The 15,761-nt window shown below is 54.5% G+C and overlaps 1 protein-coding gene across 6 annotated transcripts in view; it reads left to right on the top strand.

Moving 5' to 3' along the window:
- LOC120388075 (deleted in malignant brain tumors 1 protein-like) overlaps positions 1 to 15,761 on the top strand; it is a 47,118-nt gene that overhangs the window by 8,188 nt on the left and 23,169 nt on the right. For 2 of the 6 annotated variants that reach the window (XM_039509634.1, XM_039509632.1), the window contains exons 3-10: positions 662 to 991; positions 1,760 to 2,089; positions 3,243 to 3,572; positions 4,339 to 4,668; positions 5,376 to 5,705; positions 8,255 to 8,584; positions 13,488 to 13,817; positions 14,632 to 14,961. In XM_039509634.1, the coding sequence (XP_039365568.1) occupies positions 662 to 991; positions 1,760 to 2,089; positions 3,243 to 3,572; positions 4,339 to 4,668; positions 5,376 to 5,705; positions 8,255 to 8,584; positions 13,488 to 13,817; positions 14,632 to 14,961 (2,640 nt within the window). The remainder of the gene's footprint in view (positions 1 to 661; positions 992 to 1,759; positions 2,090 to 3,242; positions 3,573 to 4,338; positions 4,669 to 5,375; positions 5,706 to 8,254; positions 8,585 to 13,487; positions 13,818 to 14,631; positions 14,962 to 15,761) is intronic. The other 4 variants (XM_039509636.1, XM_039509633.1, XM_039509635.1 and 1 more) reach the window with 4 other exon arrangements.

Below are 15,761 nucleotides of genomic sequence, written 5' to 3'. Positions count from 1 at the left end.
AGTCAGGACCAGTGGAGGCTTTGGGGGAGCAGAACTACAGCCCTGTGGGGCTGCTGCTGTTGGCTCTGGTCAGACAGGGGCATCGGAGTGCAGACAGGGAGGGAGCCCAGGCAGGGGCAAAGGGCAATTTGGTCTCCTGACCAGTTTTGCCCTTTGCCCCTTGGCTGGGAGCCGCTCATACTGAGGGCTGGCCTGCACACACCTGTCCTGTCATGGAGGGGAATTAATCCCAGCAGCTCATTTCAGATTTTGGGCATCAGAGAGCTGCAATGGCTGGGACTTCCACTCACTACCAGCTTGGACCCAGGGCCCCAGATGTGAAAGCCCAGTGCCTGTTACCCCATGCCAGCCACTGCCCCGGCCTGAGCTGGGGTCAAACAGGAACTGGTGCCCTCCAGGGGAAAAGCCAGTGTCCCCTCGGGGAAAGATCCTGTGTCCCATTCTCCATCCCATGAGTCAGCCATTCCCCCCTGCCTGGGGCTGGATCAGAGCTGCTGACCTCCCGAGAGGAACCCCACAGTGTCCCATTCCCAACCCCGCTGAGCCAGCCAGTCTGCCACACTGAAACTGAATGGGAGCCAGAGTAAATGGCAGGAGAAAAGCCCCATGTTCCTTTCCTCTAACCCATCCCTGAGTGTTTATTCCCTTGGGGTGTTTGCAGACTCAGGCATCCCAGAACTAACTCAGCTCCGACTGGTGAATGGCCCGAGTCGCTGCGCTGGGAGAGTCGAGGTGCTTCACAACCAGCAGTGGGGAACCGTGTGTGATGACAGCTGGGATTTAACTGAGGCCAGAGTCGTGTGCAGGCAGCTGGGCTGTGGGACGGCATTATCAGCCACACGTGAGTCTCGGTTTGGACAGGGAACTGACCATATCTGGCTGCATGAGGTAAACTGCACAGGGACAGAAACCGCCCTCTCCGAATGCAGAGCTAGGCCTTGGGGAGAGCATAAGTGTAATCACGTAGAAGATGCTGGTGTTGTGTGCTCAGGTAAGCCTCATGTCTTCTGTCACGGTAGGTGCTGCAGGGATTGGATTAGGAAGCTTTCAGCTCAGTCCCTGCTTCCCCGTCTGAGTTCCCGTGCCCCAGCATTGCGCTATGGGCCTGTACTGAAGGGAGCAGGTTGGGAACACAGTAGTGGGTGCAGTCTGGGCTCACCCCAGTCCTCCCGCTGGCTGACAAAAGGTCTGTGCTGCAGGGTATGGGGCTCTCTCCACACAGTCAGTGACACTCACAATTCCCCAGAGCTAAGCTAGGGAGCACGCGCTGCAGAGGGTAATGTGTGGGGTACAGTGAGAGGCCTTCTCCCCGCTCTGATCGCTCTGATCACCCACCCCTCCCTGGCACAATGGGGCGCTGGGTAAGCATGGATCCCAGCTGTGGGACTTGGTGTCAAACCGAGCTTGCAGCTGCTCCTGGGGACTACAAACCCAGGTCACTTTGTTGGGCTCCTAGCTCAACCATGCTGGATAATCTGCAACACAGATAATTACCCCTGAACCTGTAACGCCCCCCAAAGCTCTAACTGGATGAACATTTCCCCCTACTTCCTGTCATGCACGGTCACCATATTTCTGTGCCTCAGCTGCCCTGTCCCATCCCGAAGTGGCAGCATGTCAATGGTGGGGACTGAGCCCTTGGCATGCAGTGGCTGTGGGAGGAGGCCAGTCACACCCATCAGCAGTAGGTGATACAGTCATCAGCATCGCTTGTGATCAGCTGCACAGGAATCTTCTTGAGTGTTTAATGCATTTGCAGACTCAAACATTCCCGACCAAGGTCCTCTCCAGCTGGTGAACGGCCCGAATCGCTGCGCTGGGAGGGTCGAGGTGCTTCAAAACCATCAGTGGGGAACCGTGTGTGATGATGGCTGGGACTTAACTGATGCTGGAGTCGTGTGCAGGCAGCTGGGCTGTGGGACGGCGTTATTAGCCCAAGGGGGGGCTCACTTCGGAAGAGGTTCTGACACCATCTGGATGGATGATGTTAACTGCACAGGGACAGAAGCTGCCCTCACCGAATGCAGGGCTCGGCCTTGGGGAAAAAATAACTGTCACCATGGAGAAGATGCCGGTGTTGTGTGCTCAGGTAACCCTCCTCAGTCACATCACTGGGACTGCTGCCTGGAACAGGCTGGGAAGCTTTCAGGACAGTCCTTGCTTTCCTGTCTGAGCCAGTGCTGACTCCAGTGTCCCAGAGAGGTGCTGGGGGGCTGTGCTGCAGGGAGAGGTGTATGTGTCCCTGTGAGAGACCTTCCCCCATCTCTGCTTGCTCCAGTCCCAGTGCCAAGCTATGGCACAGTCTGGCACTCTGTGGCCATTGGTGCCACCAGTCACATTCAGTGTCAGCTGGAGCCTGTAGCTGTTCACTGGGAACCGTGGTCACTTTACCAAGCATCAGGCTCCTGACCCCAGTGTCCTGGGAAATTGGCAACTTAGCTATATGTTACCCTTGGCGTAGATGGGATTGGACACTGTCAGGGCCAGTAACACAGTGGTGTGGCCTAGTTGTCAAAGACAAGGTGGCATCAGGATCACGGTTGGAAATCACAGAAAATATGAAAGCCAGAAACAGAGTCTGAAGCCTTGTCCAAGTTCAAGCCACAGTCAGAGTTGGTCTCTGGAGTTAGGGTGAGGAGGCAGGAACAAGGGGCAGTAATGGGAGCAAGGAGCAGGCACAGGGCCAGGCAGCAGGAGCTAGGAACAAGGGGTGGTAACGGGAAGAAGGAGCAGGAACCGGGCGAGGAAACAGGAACCTGGTCCCTGGGGTCTGGCCAGCAGCAGCATTAACAACGAGTTGCTCAGACAAGGGGTAGGATGGGAACAGGAAGCTTTACACCTGGAGGTGTCCAATCAGCAGTTTGCTTCTAGTCATCTGCACATGGTGGGTGGGCCTCTGCTGCTGAGTCATTAGCTACTATTCCCTCATTTCACCGTGATGTGACAGGTAAGGCTGTAGTTCGGCAACCTCTCGTGGACCTGGGTTTGAGACCTGTAGTGCATGGGAGATGCCTAATTCTTTCCCATTTCCTGCATAAACAGCTGGGCCAACTTTGCCTACCATGTCTCTCAGCTGTCCTGATTCACCCCAGAGGTGTCAGCATGTCAGTGGTGAGGAGTGAGCCCTTGATGGGTATCTGTTGTGCGGACCTGTAAATGGGAAGCGCTACATTCTCCAGTGTCCATAGTGATCACATGCACAGGAACCTCCCTGAATGTTTATTCCCTTGGGGTGTTTGCAGACTCAGGCATTTCAGCAGTGGCTCAACTCCGACTTGTGAATGGCCCAAGTCGCTGCGCTGGGAGAGTCGAGGTGCTTCACAACCAGCAATGGGGAACCGTGTGTGATGACAGCTGGGATTTAACTGAGGCCAGAGTCGTCTGCAGGCAGCTGGGCTGTGGAACGGCGTTATCAGCCCCACATGGGTCTCGGTTTGGACAGGGAACTGACCGTATCTGGCTGCATGAGGTAAACTGCACAGGGACAGAAGCTGCCCTCTCCGAATGCAGAGCTAGGCCTTGGGGAGAGCATAAATGTAACCACGTAGAAGATGCTGGTGTTGTGTGCTCAGGTAAGCCTCATGTCTTCTGTCACGGTAGGTGCTGCAGGGAGTGGATTAGGAAGCTTTCAGCTCAGTCCCTGTTTCCCCATCTGAGTTCCCGTAACCCAGCATTGCGCCATGGGCCTGTACTGAAGGGAGCAGGTTGGGAACACAGTAGTGGGTGCAGTCTGGGCTCACCCCAGTCTTCCCGCTGGCTGACAAAAGGTCTGTGCTGCAGGGTATGGGGCTCTCTCCACACAGTCAGTGACACTCATAATTTCCCAGAGCTGAGCTAGGGAGCACACGCTGCAGAGGGTGATGTGTGGGGCACAGTGTGAGGCCCTCTCCCCGCTCTGATCCCCCACCCCTCCCTGGCACAATGGGGCGCTGGGTAAGCATGGATCCCAGCTGTGGGACTTGGTGTCAAACCGAGCTTGCAGCTGCTCCTGGGGACTACAAACCCAGGTCACTTTGTTGGGCTCCTACCTCAACCATGCTGGATAATCTGCAACACAGATAATTACCCCTGAACCTGTGATGTCCCCCACAGCTCTAACTGGATGAACATTTCCCCCTACTTCCTGTCATGCACAGTCACCATATTTCTGAGCTCTGATTCTCAGCTGCCCTGTCCCATCCCGAAGTGGCAGCATGTCAGTGGAGGGGACTGAGCCCTTGACATGCCGTGGCTGTGGGAGGAGGCCAGTCACTCCCATCAGTGGTTGGTGATACAGTCATCAGCATCGCTTGTGATCAGATGCACAGGAATCTTCTTGAGTGTTTATTGCATTTGCAGACTCCAACATTCCAGAGCCAGGTCCTCTCCAGCTGGTGAACGGCCCCAATCGCTGTGCTGGGAGGGTCGAGGTGCTTCACAACCATCAGTGGGGAACCGTGTGTGATGATGGCTGGGACTTAACTGATGCTGGAGTCGTGTGCAGGCAGCTGGGCTGTGGGACGGCGTTATCAGCCCTAGCGGGGGCTCACTTTGGAAGAGGATCTGACACTATCTGGCTGGATGACATTAACTGCACAGGGACAGAAGCTGCCCTTGCCGATTGCAGGGCTCGGCCTTGGGGAAACAATAACTGTCACCATGGAGAAGATGCCGGTGTTGTTTGCTCAGGTAAGCTGCCTCTCTCACGTATCTGGGGGTGCTGCCTGGAACAGGCTGGGAATCTTTCAGCACAGTTCCTGCTTTCCTGTTTGGGTCAGTGCTGACCCCAGTGTCCTAGTGAGGTGCTGGGGGGCTGTGCTGTTTCCCTGTGAGATATATAGCACTCCCTGGGCCAGGCAACAGGCGTCAGGAGCAAGGAACAGTAACTGGGCAAGGAAGCAGGAGTCAGGAACAAGAATCAGGAACTTGGGCAGGTCCCAGGGCTCTGGCCAGCAGCTGGCCTAGCAACTGGTTGTTCAGATAAGGGGTAAGACAGGACCAGGAATCTTTATACCTGGAGGTGTCCAATCAACAGTCTGCTGATAGTTACATGACCATGATGAGTCAGCAAGTGTGGCCTCTGGTGGTGGGCCATTGACGCTCTAGTTGGGCAATCTCGTAGGCCTAAGTTTCAGACCGGCAGTATCTGAGAGAGACATAATTCTTCCCCACTTCCTGCCTAAACTACTAGGCCCTCTTTCCGTAACCTGTCTCTCGGCTGCACTGTTCCACCCCAGAGGTAGTAGCATGTCTGCAGTAAGGAGTGAGCCCTTGATGGTCAGTCACTGTGTGCTGAGGCTGTTTAGACCTGTCAGTGGGAGGCGTTGCATTTCCCAGCATTGCTAGTGATAAGATGCACATGAATCTCTCTGTCTACTCCCTTGGGGTGTTTGCAGACTCAGCCCTTCCACATCTGGCTCAAGTGCGATTGCTGAACAGCCCAAGTCGCTGCGCTGGGAGAGTCGAGGTGATTCGTAACCAGCTGTGGGGAACCGTGTGTGATGACGGCTGGGACTTACAGGATGCTGGAGTTGTGTGCAGGCAGCTGGGCTGTGGGACGGCGTTATCAGCCCCAGGAGGGGCTCGATTTGGACAAGGATCTGGGCCAATTTTGCTGGATGAGATTAACTGCACAGGGACCGAAGCTGCCCTCTCCGAATGCAGGGCTAAGCCTTGGGGGGATCATAATTGTCACCACAGAGAAGATGCCGGTGTTGTGTGCTCAGGTAACTCTCCTTCACTATGCCCATGTGAAAAGCAGTTCGGGGATTCATTGGGGCACTCTCCCCTCACAGTGAGTCCTGATCCTAATGCACCATCTGATGCAAAAGGCTGTGCTGCAGGGAGTGGGGCTGGGCTCAGCGGAGGCTGCTGTCCCTGCAGATTTATGCGTAACCACAAGGCCCCAGGTCGCCTCTAAGGGCCTTGCTGCAGGGAGCAGGGTGGGGACCACAGGAGGGGGCTGCCCTCTCTCTGAGTCAGTGCTGATCCCAATGCAGGCTGAGATATATACGCCACCTCTGCTCACTCTGATCCCCCCACCCAACTACAGCACTGTGGGCGCTCTGTGACCAGTGAGTTCTAGTCAGACTCGCTTGGTGTCTTATTCTGATGAGATGGGAGGGAATAGCCTTGATGTGCTTAGACAGCTGCCAGTTTTGTATGCAGTGTAGTTGCAGCCATGTCGGTCCCAGGATACGAGAGAGACAAGGTGGGTGAGGAAATGTCTTTTATTGGACCAACTTCTGTTGGTGAGAGAGACAAGCTTCCAACCACACCGAGCCCTGATCTGAAGAAGAGCTCTGTGTGAGCTCCAAAGCTTGTCAGGAGAGGGGGTTGGGGTGCAGTTGGGGTGTGGGATTCAGCAGGGGGCTCAGCACAGGGGGTTGGGGTGCAGGATGCAGGAGGGGTTCGGAGTGCGGGCTCTGGCCCGGCACTGCTTACCTGGAGCAGCTTCGGAGTGCCAGCGGCGTGGCACCACTAAGGTAGGTTCCTTGCCTGCCCTGGGCCCACACCGCTCCCGGGAACGGGGAACTGTGGCCAATGGGAGCTTTGGGTGTGGAACCCACAGGCAAGGGCTGCTCACGGAGCCCTCAGACCCCCTACCCTCACCTGGCCGCTTCGAGGAGCAGCACGGTACCCACGGCGCCACTGGGGTGGCAATCCCACAGGCCGGATCCAAAGCCCTGAGGGGCCGGATCCTGCCTGCGGGCTGCAGTTTGCACACTACTGCTCTAGATTCCTGTAAGGCATTCAACTTGGCACTGCACAAGAACAATGCAAAATTGACATTGTACATGATAAATCAATTAAAAACTGGCCAACTTCCTGATCTCAAAATGTAATTGTGAATGGGGAATCATCATCAGGCAAATGTCTTTGATTGGGGTCCTGCAGGATCACTTCTTGCCTCTACACTATTTAACAATTTTATCAAGGGACTGGAGGAAAACATAAAAACATCACTTAGAAAGTTTGCAGATGACACAAAATTTGAGAGACTGGTAAATAGTGAAGAGGACCGGTCACTGACACAGAGTGATCTCAATCACTGGGTGATCTGGGTGCAAGCAAACAAGATGCCTTTTAACATGACTGAATGTAGAATTATACATCTAAAAACACAGAATGCAGGCCGTACTTACAGGAGGGGGGACTCTTTCCTGGGAAGCAGTAACTCTGAGAAAGATTTGGGGGTGGTGGGGTGGATAATCATCTGAACATGAGCTCCCAGTTTGACTCTGTGACCAAAATGGCTAATGTAGTCCTGGGATGCACACACAGGGGAATCTCAAGTAGCTGTAGAGAGGTTATTTTACCTCTGTAGTTGGTGCTGGTGCGAATGCTGCTGGAATCTTGTGTCCAGTTCTGGTGCCCACAATTCAATAAGGATGTTGATAAATTTAAGAAGGTTCAGCAAAGAGCCATGAGAATGATCAAAGGATTAGAAAACCTGCCTTGTGGTGATAGACCCAAACAGCTCAGTCTGTTTAGTTTAACAAAGAGAAGGTGAAGGGGTCACTTGAGCACAGTCTGTAATTACCATCATGGGGAACAGAAATGTGATAATAAAGGACACTTCAGTCTTACAGGCAAGTGATTAATAAGATCGAATGGCTGGAAGTTCAAGAGAGACAAATTTAGATGACAGATAAAGTGCAAATTTGTATCGATGAGGATTCATAGCTGTTGGAACATCTTATCAAGGGCTGTGGGGGATCCTCCCTCACTGGCAATTTTCAAATCAAGATTGGACATTTCTGAAAGATCTGCCCTAGGAATTACCCTGGGGCAGGTCTCTGGCCCATGCTACACAGGAGGTCAGATGAGGTGGTCACAGTGGGCACTTTGGGCCTTGGGACTCTATGAATCCCGCTGATCAGATTCAGTGTCAGATGGAGCCTGCAGCCATTCACAAGGAGTAGGGACCTTGGGTCACTTTGTCAAGCATCAGGCTCCTAAACCCATTGCCCCGGCCAATTAGCATCTTAGCTGATGAGCCATGAACCTTTAACATTTGGCACCGTTCTGACTGGCTGCAGAATTCTTCCCCCCATCCTGCCTAAATAACAGGGCCAGATTTCTCTTCCCTGTTTTTCAGCTGCACCCTAGTGGTGGCTGCATATCAGTGGTGGGGAGTGAGACCCTGAGAGGTGGTAGCTGTGTGAGGAGGCTGTTCAGACCCATCAGTGGGAGGTGCTACTTTCCCCAGCATCACCACTGATTAGCTGCACAGGAACCTCCCTGAGTGTTTATTCCCTTGGGGTGTTTGCAGGCTCAGGCATCTCACAAGTGGCTCAGCTCCGACTGGTGAACGGCCCGAGTCGCTGCGCTGGGAGAGTTGAGGTGCTTCACAACCAGCAGTGGGGAACCGTGTGTGATGACAGCTGGGACATAATTGATGCTGGAATCGTGTGCAGGCAGCTGGGCTGTGGGACGGCGTTATCAGCCCCAGGAGCGGGTCGATTTGGGCGAGGATCAGACCGTATCTGGCTGGACGATGTTCAGTGCAAAGGGACAGAAATTGGCCTTTCCGAATGCAGGGCTCGGCCTTGGGGAGACAATAACTGTCACCACGGAGAAGATGCCAGTGTTATTTGCACAGGTAACCCTCATCCATCACTGTGCCTGTTGCAGGGAGCAGTGTAGGAAGCTCATTACAGGGCATTGTCTCCTCACACCCATTACTAACCCCAGCATGGTGCTTAGGGCCTATGCTTCAGGGAGCTATATGGCGGTTCCAGTAGGGAGCGCTCTCCTCTCACAAGCCCTGGTGACCCTAATTCCCCTGTGCAGATCTATAGGCCTGTGCTGCAGGGAGCGGCATGGGGGCTCAGTAGGGGGCACTCTCCCCTTGAAGTCAATGCTGGCCCCTGCGCCCCAGTGTGGGGACGAGGGGCCTTTGCTGCAGGGAGGAGGGCTGGGTGTCAGTAGGGGGTGCTCTCCCCTTGCAGTTGTGCTGGTCCTAAGGCTCCAGTGCGGTGCCATAGGCCCCTAGTATGAGGAAGCCTTGTCTGTGCCCACTGGGGGGCAGTTCTCCAACTCCCTCGGCCACAGGCCACACAAGCCATTCCCTCTAGGCCTCGTGGGGTGGCCTCTCTCCAGGTGGGCAAGAGGCACACTCCAGCCCCCAGCCCTCCGAGTGTCCCCCTGCAGCTCCCAGCCCCTGTCCCACTGGGCATTCACAGCAGTCACAGATCTGCTGCTCCCAAAGGAACAGGGCCCTCAGCTGACCAGTTCCACCTCCCATCTCTGCCCCAATCGACACACATCCCTAGTTCACTTCATAGTGACAAGGACAAGTGATTTCACAGAGTGTAGAGATTCGAGGGGTAGCAAGGAGAAGGGTTGGAATGAAATGGTTCCATGGCCAATAAAATCGTACCACGCTGACTAGAGCCTAGACTCATTGAACGAGATACTTTTCTGTCTGGTAGAGCAACACTCACCCCACAGTCCTTCCAGGGTTTTACTCCAGGCTTGGCTGTGATCTCCTGTTCCTGAGACAAACGCTGTCAGCTGCCTCCTGGGTGAAAGGGAGCTCTTGTCCCCTCCCCTCTTTCTTTCTACGTACAGACCATTGTCTCTTCCCAGAGGAGGTCTCTCTTCAGAGACTTATCCTGGGGGTCTTTATCCTTGTAAATTCTCAGGCCCCCACAGGGCCCAGACAGTGAATACAGCCTGTCTCCACGGCTGGGCTTTGTTCTATGTGATGATTGGCCCAGCCGAAGGGATTGCCATGGCGCAGGTGACAAGCTTCACTTCAGCACTTCTGGAGCCTCATATTCCACATTTTACATCTCTCTTCAACTAGGTCCCATCCAAACATCTTGCTCCCATTAGATCGACCTCACATGCCACCTTTGGTGAGCTATTGTGCATATATCTCACCCAGGGGATCCCGGTATAACTCTAAGTATCCCTGTGCCCTCTGCCAATTGGCATTTAATTATCCCTGGGCCAGACCCCTCTGCAGCAGAAGGAGGGGCTGGGTAACTATAACTTCCATTAGTTGGATTTGGTGTCAATGGAGCCTGCAGCTGCTCACTCAAACTAAAAATCCAGGGCCAATTTCTCGAGTCCAGTTCCCAATCACCATGTTCCGGCGGATTTGCATCTCAGGAAATTAGCCCTGAACCTGTAACTTCCCCAACAGCTGGACATAGGACACTTCCTGTCTTACACCGCCTAAATATTTCCCTGTCCTGTTTCTCAGCTGCCCTGTCCTACCCCAGAAGTGGCTGCATCTCAATGGGAGGAGTCGTCTTCTTTTGAGTATTTCACAAGTTGATATCTAGGTAACCCTTCTGCCAGCTGGAGTCTGCAGTGACCAGGGCTGGATTCAATATCTAGGATTCTAGGGGTCCTTTTCAGCAATACCACAGAACTTGCTTGAGCACCCACCCAGTAACCTGGGACAATTACACACCACCCCTTTGGTGCTTCTACGAGGCAAAGCTTCCCTTCTTGGAAACACAGAGTCTCAGGGCAGAAAAGAAACTTTTTTAATAAAACCCAGCATTAGCTTGGGAAAACACCAGAAATAGATAAAACCATGAGCAAAACACCTATCCCAGAGTACACTGGGCAGTGTCTTGCCTCAGCTTCTAGAGTCCAGCAACCCAAAGTTCCTTTAAGGTGCCCCTCCCTTCTTTCTCCACCACATCCCACTCACAGTGGTTGTCCTTGGTTAGTGAAGACCCAGAGTTCAGAGGTGCACCTGTGTGAGTTCAGCTCCCACCATGGGGGCGGGGAGGAGAGCATCTGGCTGATCTGCTGTCTGGGTGCTTGCTCTGGTGGAGCTTCCCTGCCAGCCACTCACCACTCTGCTCACCCTCACCTTCTGCTGCCCCTGGCCTCTCCGCTGTGATCTCTGTAGGTCACTCTCTTGAGGCTCCATCCAGCTCTCAGTGACTGTCAGCTCCTAGTGGGGAAACCTCAGTGCTGAAGCAGGCTGGGCAGAAACACTGTCTCACAGCAGGTGATTTCAACTCTAGTGATCACTAAAACCAAAAAACCTCCTAATGGAACCTTAATTAACTGGGCAGATTGAACCATGGCTAGACCTCATACACAGAGCCCACACCCCCTCAGCAGGAACACCCATCTCCACCCCCTCTCACTCTTCATAGGAGTCTGGTGTCTGAGCCCCCTGGTCAGGGGCGGCTCTAGGCACCAGCAAACCAAGCTGTTGCCTAGGGCGGCCAAATCTAGGGGGCGGCAGGCTGGGCCGGTGGACCTGCCGCAGTCATGCCTGCGGGAGGTCCACCGGAGCCGCGGACGACCGGACCTGCCGCAGGCATGACTGCGGAGGGGGCGCTCGTCCCGCGGCTCGGCTGGACCTCCCGCAGGCATGACTGCGGCAGCTCAAGCGGAGCCGCCGGACCCGCGAACCGTCCGCAGCCGTGCCCGCGGGAGGTCCGCTGTTCCCGCGGCTCCGGTCGAGCTCCCGCAGTCATGCCTGTGGCAGGTCCGCTCGTCCCGGGGCTCCGGTGGACCTGCCGCGGGAGCTCAACCGGAGCCGCGGGAAGAGGGGACCCGCCGCGGGACCGAGGAAGGGCGGCGCAGCACACCGCGCTGCCTGGGGCAGCCTATTTTCTAGAGCCGCCCCTGCCCCTGGTTAGTGAGTTCAGTTCAGTTGTGGGTGACCCCCTCAGTCAGGGCAGGCTAAGCACAGTTCTGCTGCCCTTTACTCAGACAATCAGGACAACAACATTTCACTACCCCTGTATTCAGTACTACAGTGATTTGTAACCCAGCACCAGCCAACACAGCTCTGTCTGCTGGATACTGCTGGATACTAGGCAGAATGGGTGTGTTCATGTAAATAGTGTCTGGTCCTGAAGCCTTTTCCCCTCCCCAGCTCATCACTCGCTGTCAGGGGAGAGCTCATTCCAACCTTACTCACCTCTAGTTCAGGGATCGGCAACCTTTGGCACACGGCCCGTCAGGGAAATCCGCTGGTGGGCCTGGACGGTTTGTTTACCTGCAGTGTCCACAGGTTCGACCAATTGCAGCTCCCACTGGCCGCGGTTCACCACTCCAGGCCAATGGGGGCTGTGGGAAGCAGCGGCCAGCACATCCCTCAGTCCGTGCCACTTCCTGCAGCCCCCATATCAAAATCTTTGTTAAAGTCAAGGAATAACATGTTCACCGCTTTCCCTTCTTCCACACAGCCAGTTATCTTATCATAGAAGGCAATTAGGTTAGTCAGGCATGACTTGTCCTTGGTGAATCCATGCTGACTGTTCCTGACCACTTTCCTCTCCTCAAAGTGCTTCAAAATTGATTCTTTGAGGACCTGCTTCATGATTTTTTCAGGATTCAGGCGAGGCTGACTGGCCTGTAGTTCCCCAGATCCTCCTTCTTTGCTTTTTTAAAGATGGGCACTACAGTAGCCTTTTTCCAGTCATCAGGGACCTCTCCCGATCGCCATGAGTTTTCAAAGATAATGGCCAATGGCTCTGCAATCACACCTGCCAATTCCTTTAGCACCCTGGGATGCAATGCATCCTGTCTCATGGACTTGTGCTTGTCCAGCTTTTCTAAAAAGTCCTGAACCACTTCTTTGTCCACAGTGTTGCCCACTGTGTTGCCCAGTGCAGTAGACTGGGAGCTGGCCTTGTTCGTGAAGACAGAGACAAAAAAAGCATTGAGTACATTAGCTTTTTCCACATCCTCTTTCACTAGGTTGCCTCCCACATTCATTAAGGGGCCCACACTTTCCCTGACCTTCTTCTTGTTGCTAACATACCTGTAGAGACCTTTCTTGTTACTCTTAACATCTCTTGCTAGCTTCAACTCCAAGTGTGATTTGGCCTTCCTGATTTCACTCCCGCATGCTTGAGCAATATTTAGTACCTCTTCCTGTTTATTTGTCCAATCTTCCACTTCTTGTAAGCTTCTTTTTTGTGTTTAAGATCAGCAAGGATTTCACTGTTAAGCCAAGCTGGTCACCTGCCATATTTACTATTCTTACTACACATCGGAATGGTTTGTTCCTGGACTCTGGGTGAAGTTTTCGGGGAGCTATGGAGCCAATACATGTAAATTCAGTGCTGATGTGAGGCTAAGGCAACCATTAATAACAGGGGTGACTGTGTTCAGCTGCCAATCACCAAGATGCTTATGCCAGCATCTGCCCCGCAGCACTGCACAGTATCGCACTGAAGTGAATACCAGCGCCAGGAGTGAGGGTGTAAATCTGCTCCCCAGGAGGTTCCTGCCAGCTGTACGGGGATAATCTTTTTAAGTGCTCTAGTGGAAGCAGTAGGTCAGACTGCCGTCCAATCTGCCTAACTAGGTGACAGCTGGCTGGGAGGGGAACGAACAGACTTCAACATTACCCAAGTGATTAGCCTGCTCAGTGGTGGGGAGCCCTTGACAGGCAGTTGCTGTGTGCAGAGACTGGTCAGACCCATCAGCAGGAGGCGCTCCGTTCCCCAGTGACGCGAGAGATCAGAGGCCCAGGAACCTCCCTGAGTGCTTATTCCCTTGGGTGTTTGCAGACACCGACATCTCTGAAGTGACTCAGCTGCGACTGGTGAACGGTTCGAGTCGCTGCGCTGGGAGAGTCGAGGTGTTTCATAACAAGAAGTGGGGAACTGTGTGCAATGACAGCTGGGACCTACAGGATGCTGGAGTCGTGTGTAGGCAGCTGGGCTGTGGGACGGCGTTATCAACCCCCACTGGAGCTCACTTTGGGCAAGGATCTGACCATATCTGGCTGGGTAATGTCAACTGCACAGGGACAGAAGCTGCCCTCTCCCAGTGCAGGGCTAGGCCCTGGGGAGACAGTAACTGCACCCATGAAGAAGATGCCGGTGTCGAGTGCTCAGGTAACCCTCCTCCATCACGTCACTGTGGGGGGTGCAGGGATCGGGTGGGAAGCTTTCAGCACAGACCCAGCTCTCCTGTCTGAGTCAGCACTGACTCCAGTGCCCCAGCATAGTACTAAGGGCCTGTACTGCAGGGAGCCCATTGGGGGTCACAGAAAATGTTGCTCTTCCCATGGTGTCAGCACTGACCCCATTTCCCCACACAGTTCTACAGGCCTGTGCTGCAGGGAGTAGGATGGGGGCTCAGTAGGGGGTGCTCTCCTCTCACAGTCAGTGCTGAGCCCAGTGCCCCAGCACAGCATTTAGGGCCTGCGCCGCAGGGAGCAGTACGTGCACCTCTGTGAGAGACCCTCCCCGTCGCTGATCGCTGTGATCCCCCTGCCCCACTACAGCACAATGGGGCGCTAGGTAACCGTAGATCCCATTTGTGGGATTTGGGGTTGAATGGATCCTGCAGCAACTCAGGGATCCCTTTATGAAGTGTGGGGTTCCTATCCCCGTCACTCCGGGTGATTTACATCTCAACTAATTTGCCTGAACCTGTAACATCCCGCACAGCTGTGACTGGAGACAGGGTTCTTCCTCACTTCCTCTCCTACACAGCCCATGAATTTATGTGTCCTGACTCTCAGCTGCCTTGTTCCACCCCAGAGATGGCTGCATATCAGAGGTGGGGAGTGAGTCCTTGACAGGCAGGCGCTCTGTTTAGAGGCTGTTCAGACCTGTCAGTGGGAGGTGCTAAGTTCCCCAGTATTAGTAGCAATCAGATGTACAGGAACCTACCTGAGTGTTTATTCCATTGGGGTATTTGCAGACTCAGGCATTTCAGAGCAGAATTTGCTCCGTCTGGCGAATGGCCCGAGTCGCTGCGCTGGGAGAGTCGAGGTGCTTCACAACCAGCAGTGGGGAACCGTGTGTGATGACAGCTGGGACATAACTGATGCTGGAGTTGTGTGCAGGCAGCTGGGCTGTGGGACGGCATCATCAGCCCCAGGAGGGGCTCGATTTGGGCGAGGATCTGACCCCATCTGGCTGGATGACGTCAACTGCACAGGGACAGAAGCTGCCCTCGCCGAATGCAGGGCTCGGCCTTGGGGAGATAGTAACTGTCACCATGGAGAAGATGCCGGTGTTGTGTGCTCAGGTAACCCTCCTCCATCCCGGTAGATGCTGCAGGGAGTGGGGTAGGAGATCAGTAGGGGGCGGTCAGTTCAGAGCCCAATGTAACCGCACTGTGCTAGGGGCCCGTGTTGCAGGGGCAGCGTGCGGGCTCCTGAGGGACTGCTCTGCCCTTGCAGTCAGTGCTGACCCCCATGTGGGTGAAGGGACTGTGCTGTAGGGAGCAGTTTGGGGACCACACAAGGGGCCTTTCCCCCTGCAGTTAGTGCTGACCCCAGTGTTCCAGGGTGGTGACGGCTGTAGGAGGCAGGGTGGTGGTTTCAATAATAATGCCCTTCCCTTGAAGGCAGGGCTGGCCCCAGCACAGCACTTAGGGCCTGCGCTGCAGGGAGCAGTACGTGCGCTTCTGTGAGAGACCCTCCCCATCGCTGATCACTCTGATCCCCCTGCCCCACTACAGCACAATGGGGCACTGGGTAACCGTAAATCCCATGTGCGATTTGGGGTTGAATGGAGCCTGCAGCTGCTCAGGGGCAGTAGAAACCTGGGATCCCTTTATGAAGTGTGGGGCTTCTCCTCCCCACACTCTGGGTGATTTCCATGTCAGCTAATTACCCTTGAACCTGTAATATCCCCAAAGCTGTGACTGTTGACAGGATTCTTCCTCACTCCCTCTCCTGCACAGCCCATGAGTTTCTGGGCCTGGTCTCTCAGCTGCCCTGTTCTACTCCAGAGGTGCCGGAATGTCAGTGGTGGGGAGTGAACCCCTGACAGGCAGTTGCACAGGCTGTTCACAGCCATTAATGGGAGGTGCTCCTTTCCCCA

The sequence above is a fragment of the Mauremys reevesii genome, linkage group 22 (assembly GCF_016161935.1).
Source record: "Mauremys reevesii isolate NIE-2019 linkage group 22, ASM1616193v1, whole genome shotgun sequence".
Classification (NCBI taxonomy): Eukaryota; Metazoa; Chordata; order Testudines; family Geoemydidae; genus Mauremys; species Mauremys reevesii.
The sequence above is the reverse complement of the archived record's forward strand: the minus strand, read 5'-3'. Positions and strand labels throughout refer to the sequence as shown.